This window comes from Orycteropus afer, unplaced genomic scaffold (genome assembly GCF_000298275.1).
Source record: "Orycteropus afer afer isolate SDZICR_OR568_19922 unplaced genomic scaffold, OryAfe1.0 scaffold00188, whole genome shotgun sequence".
NCBI lineage: Eukaryota > Metazoa > Chordata > Mammalia > Tubulidentata > Orycteropodidae > Orycteropus > Orycteropus afer.
Genome location: NW_006921775.1, coordinates 4,308,334 through 4,313,845, shown reverse-complemented (window position 1 = coordinate 4,313,845; position 5,512 = coordinate 4,308,334). Strand labels below are relative to the sequence as shown.

Below are 5,512 nucleotides of genomic sequence, written 5' to 3'. Positions count from 1 at the left end.
TTGTTATGTGCCGTCGAGTCGACCCCGACTCATAGCGACCCCTCCTTGGGTTTCCGAGGCAGTATCACTACGGAAGTAGGATTGCCCAACCTTCACATTAAATCAGGAGTCCCTGGGTGGCATAAATGGTTAAACACTTGACTGCTTGTCAAAAGGTTGGAGGTTCAAACCCACATGCAGGTGTCTCAAAAAGTCATGGTCTTGAAAGCCCTGTGGAGTTGACATGAGTTGAAATCAACTCAACAGCAACTAACACAGCAGTGTGAAACAACCATGACCAGGCACACAGAGGAAGAACAAGCTGTTGAGTAGAATGTTATTGGCTATTTCCAAATTTTCTGGTAATGTACATACTTGCTACCAGTTCACTTACTCTTCTGTTTGTAACATTTGAGAAAAATTTATAGGGGGAAACTTAAAATTGAGATAATTCCCATCATTGACTCAATTATTTCCTCCTGCAATTTGGGCAAATACTGAAAAAAAAAAATCCATTTTAATGACAAAACACATTGGGCTGGCTCATAGAACTCAGTGTTCTAAGGGATCAAACCATTCAATTTTCAATGGGCAAAATGAGCCCTGATGAAGATTATAACAAAGATGCTGGAATTTTTTGAGCACTTATTATATGCTTGATACTTTTATGCATGCTTAGCATAAAATACTAATTTAATACTCAACAACCCAATGAGGGTACCACTACTATTATCCCCATTTTATAGATGAGAAAACCCAGGCACAGATAGGTTATTGCCAGATATGGACCTCCAGGCAGCTTTGAGCTCAGCACAGTGCTTTCCAGTATTTGGAATGTTCCATTAAGTGGAGGTAAGTCTCTCACTAAATGGACTGCCCTACGCCATTTTCCCCATCAGTTCCTGGGCTACATGTTATTCCAGTGGGTGAGGGGCAGGGAGGGGTAGGGGCAGGAAGGGAGCCAAGACCTGCTTTGAATTTGGCAATAGCGCTGAAGAGCGCAGCAGCCCTCTCAGAGCAGGCGTCGATGAGGCTGATGGTGTCGTGGCCGTTGTGTAAGGCAGTCTTGCAGAAGTGGCAGAGCAGCTCGTTGTCCACACGGCAGTATTCGATGATGCGGCTGGATGGGTGATGGATGCAGATCTTCTCATCCTGGTCCTCAGGGCTGGTGTCTACAAAGACGTGGTCCTGCATGGTCACATCCGAATGGAATGTCTTGAGGCACTCATTGCACAAGTTGAGGCGGCAGGTGGTGCAGCGCTTGTAGGCAATGTGCCGGCTGCGGCAGACCTGGCAGAGGATGGGCCCGCTGGAGCGATCAAAACGCCACTTGAGGTAGCCGTGCTCCTGCATGTACCGCTTTGTGAGGCGCCCCCTCAGGTAGTTCTCAGGCAGATGCATCTTGTGACTGTAGGGCATGCAGTGTGAGCGGTTGCACACGGGGCAGATAAGAATGAAGAAGTTCTCAGTGACCTCGGCAGTTTTTTGCAGCTGCCGCAGGCACTTCTCACATAGGCAGTGGTTGCAGGGCAGCATAAAAGAGTGCAGGCGCAGCCGGTTACACATAGGGCAGGTGAGATGGTCCACCAGGTGGCTGTTTCCTGGCACCTGCTTTGTGATGTCTTCTATCTGGGAATCACTGCTCCCAAAGCGCAAGGCGGTCTTGGAACTGAAAATGGAAGCAAACACAGGGCTTCAGGAGGCAGGGTCAAGAATTCACCCCATTCTTTGAACTCTGAAAGGACTTTGAGGTCACTGAACAGCAGTCCAGTGTAATGGTGAGGTTGCATGGACTCAGTGAACAGGTGCTTGGGTTCTCAGTATGCCTCCATCACCTGCTAGCTGGGTATCCTCAGGTAAGTTAGTTAACCTCTATCTGCCCGTGTGTCTCCTCATTACAAATCTAGTGCCATGCTATAACCTTTCTTGAGAAGATGAAATGCAGTCATACCTGTAAGTACTTAGAGCAGTCCCTGGAACACAGTGAGTGCTATACAAACTGCTACTGTTGTTTCTCTTGTTATTCTTGAGCAAGAAAAAGCAGACCCTGATAGGCAGACCTGTCCTGCACTTTCAGTTGGACCTTGGTGCTCTTCTTTCAGACATAAAGGATATCACCAAACACCAACATCAGACAAGGCCTCTCTGTTATGGTGATGGAGCAAAAGAAACAAGACCATGCCATAGTCATGTCTGAACTCATACAAAATCAAAAACGTCCAAACCACAAAAATGACCACAACCACACAATCCCTTACCCTGGATAACAGGAGTGACCGCTGCTTCTTTCCCAGCTGCAGATTTAGGCTCACTGAGTTCTTCCCACCTTCTAGGTAAGGCTTATTAATATATTCAATAAGAGACTTACCCCCGCTTTCCCACCTATAATGAGCCCAAAACCTCTAACTTATTGATGTCCTCTTATAGAGGTACCTCACAGTTCCGCTTGGTGTATGCTCTCACTTGGTGCAATGAGTCAGTAAATCCAGTTTTGTCCAACTACATGTATGTTGGCAGATTTTGTCTGGAGAGTATTGAGATTCTTACTGTATATAGGATGTATATACTTTACGGAGTTTGGTAGGTAAAGGGGCTTTCACAGGACATCAGGAGGTCAATAGCTGAGCCAGCCCATAACCTGTGTAATCTGATCACCAGACCAGTAGGTAACAGTTCAGAGTCTGGACTCTAAGGGGAAAATTGCCTGTGTTGAGATGTGCCAGTTTAGAGTTGTACCTTTCAGATAAATTTCTTGACATCTCTCACCCTCAGTTTCCTGGTCTATAAATCAAGGCTTACAATAATACTTCCTTCATGAGATTTTTACAAAATCTAAGTAAGATAATGCATGTAAGTGCTTCACTGCTGGTATACAGTTCAATAAGTATTGCCATTATAATTACTTCCCTCTTCTACTAGCTATCTAATATCCATAGGAACATAATGGTTAAGTCCATAGAAAGTGTGTGCTGGTATTTTGTGGGTGTGTCAAGAGTCATTGTCTAATAGAGAGGTACATGGGAGGTACAGACAACAAAGATGAACCCTTTTGCATATACAGTACTGCATTGTCAGTGAAGGCAAACATGGGTATATGGATGGATAGATGTGTGGACAGGCTGAACTATTAGGTATGTCTATGAAGCAGGGAGTGTACCCAAGACCATGTATAGGGTTGGCAGACAATTGTCCTATAAGTGTATTTGTATGATCTGTAGGAATTCCCAGGTGTATGGTAGTTGACAAGGGACAAGGTTGTAGTCACTTCTTGGTTACAGCCAGCTGCCCAGAGGGACCAAGTAGTTGAACCGGTGAGCTCGGGACCATAGTCACAGGGGATGTTAAGCTCAATTGGCATAACATGCTACACAAAACATTGTACCACCTCCTACTTGGACGAGTGGTGACTGAGATCTTAAAAGCTTGCAAGCATCCATCTAGGTGCAACGATGGGTCTCTCCTCGTCCAGAGCAAAGAAGAAAGAAGAAAACCAAAGATTCATGGAAACAATTAGTCCTAGCGACTAGTGTACCATGCAGCCTATACAACTATGAGACCAGAACTAGATGGTGCCTGGCTACCATTGTCAACCACTTGGAGAGGGAGATCTATGTAGGAGATCCCGGAGAGAGTGGGAGCACAATGTGGAACAAAATTCAAAATCATTTGGAGAAAAAAAAAAGGGAGGGGGAACCAGGTTTGCTGGTCCGATAGAGCCTGGTGGAACCCCTGAGACTATGGCCCCTAGCTGCCTTCAGGTCTGGAGTTGAATCCACACCCATGGTCTCCAGCCAAACAATAGACAGGCATATGAATTGAACATTTACCTTAGGTAGATACACTTCTTGGAGAGAAAATCATGGGAGAAAGAAGGTCTGTTTATGCACAGGGAGACAGCTCGGGGTGCAGGACTGCACAGAGGGATGACACAGGGAAGAGGTAACTATGGGAAGGAAGTGGGAGGGGAGCTATTGCATTGACTTAAATTGTAGTCAATGTCATAAGACAAAGTGTTTGTGAACTGCTGTGTGGAAAGTGAATTTGCTCTGTAAATTTTCACCCGAATCACAATTTAAAAAAAGTCTTTGTCTACTTAAGTTATGCCATGTGTCTGAGGCTATTTTCATATATTTATTAATTGTAAGATCTAGGAGTGAAATAGAAGTATATTTATAAAATTCATGTGTATATTCTAAGAAGCTACAACCTGGGCAAAAGCAGTGTATGAAAAGAAATGAATGAGCTATGGGAATGGAGGGGTAAATCCACTTTGTGGCTGTGCCTAACCCTTCATCTCTGTTGGTATTTATTGGTAAGGATTATGTTTTGATCTTGACACTGTGACTCTTCTGCTTTGCCTTCATTTCCTTATATGTCCCTGTCACTGGGTGATTCTAATGCATAGAAATTTTGGAAGCCATTGGCCAGGGTTATTTCCCAGAATTGCCTGTCAATCTTATCCCACCTCCGTTGAAATGGGCTCAGAAACTGTTTGTTGCTGATAAGTAGAAATCAGTGGACTTAACAGGAGAGGGGATTATGGACACTGTTTTCCATGTCCTAAAACTTCCTGACTTGTATACAGAATCCTTGTATTCATGCAAACACCAGTAAGAGGTCCATGGGTAAAAGGTAACATTCATTAAGAATCTTTTAAGTGCATAGTTGTGAGATGAATCATACTCGTTTAACCCTGAATTCACTAAACCTTTGCTCACATAAGTGCTTTTCCAGCCTTGAAAGCCTTCAGTCCTGCCTCGCCAAGTCCTGCTACCTTATAGGGATGAGCTTTGATTTATTCTCCTCTTAGTAGTCTGTCCTTACTATTCTGTACTCTCCTCACCTGTGATACAGAAAGACTGGTTTGGGCAGGAAGAAGATATGGAATGCCTGGCATGGAGGGTTAATGCCTCATGGATAATTGAGATCTTAATTGGGAAACAAGACAAGGCTGGCAGGCATCACAGGTACCAAGGTACCTAAATAGGCTGTAGGGGTCAAAAGTGGCCCGTAGAAGTCATTACTTATCAGAGTCCAGAGGAGGAAGGAAAAGAGCAATTTATATTTCTATATCACGTAACAGATTACAAAGTATACCCTCGCACCTATCTTATCATGGCAGGTATCATTCTCTCCATTCTGTAGCAGTTCTTTTAAAGTTAAGAATGTGAACTCTAACTATTGTAAAAAGTCAAGGAAAGGTTTATACATGAAAAGGAACTTTGTTGGTTACCAGGGATGGGGGTAGATTCCTAGATAGATTTGGGAAAAGTGTGTGTGTGTGTGTATGTGTGTGTACACATATCTGTATGTATGTATATATATGTATGGCCTAAGGCATTTTACTGCTAACCAGAAGACTGCCTCGGAAACCCAAGGAGGGGTTGCTGTGAGTTGAATTGACTCAATGGCAGTAGGTGTGTTTTTTTTTTTCTGTCCACACATATATACATATATATACACACATATATGTGTATGTACACGTATATACGTAGATAAGTATATATCAATACGTATATAAGTATATACCTAT

General features: G+C 43.6%; 1 protein-coding gene across 1 annotated transcript in view; it reads right to left on the bottom strand.

The window, feature by feature from the left end:
* The window catches only part of TRIM42 (tripartite motif containing 42), a 28,738-nt gene that overhangs the window by 22,044 nt on the left and 1,182 nt on the right, over positions 1–5,512 (bottom strand). The window contains exon 2 of the mRNA XM_007947518.2: positions 948–1,648. Coding sequence (XP_007945709.1) covers positions 948–1,648 — 701 coding nt within the window. The remainder of the gene's footprint in view (positions 1–947; positions 1,649–5,512) is intronic.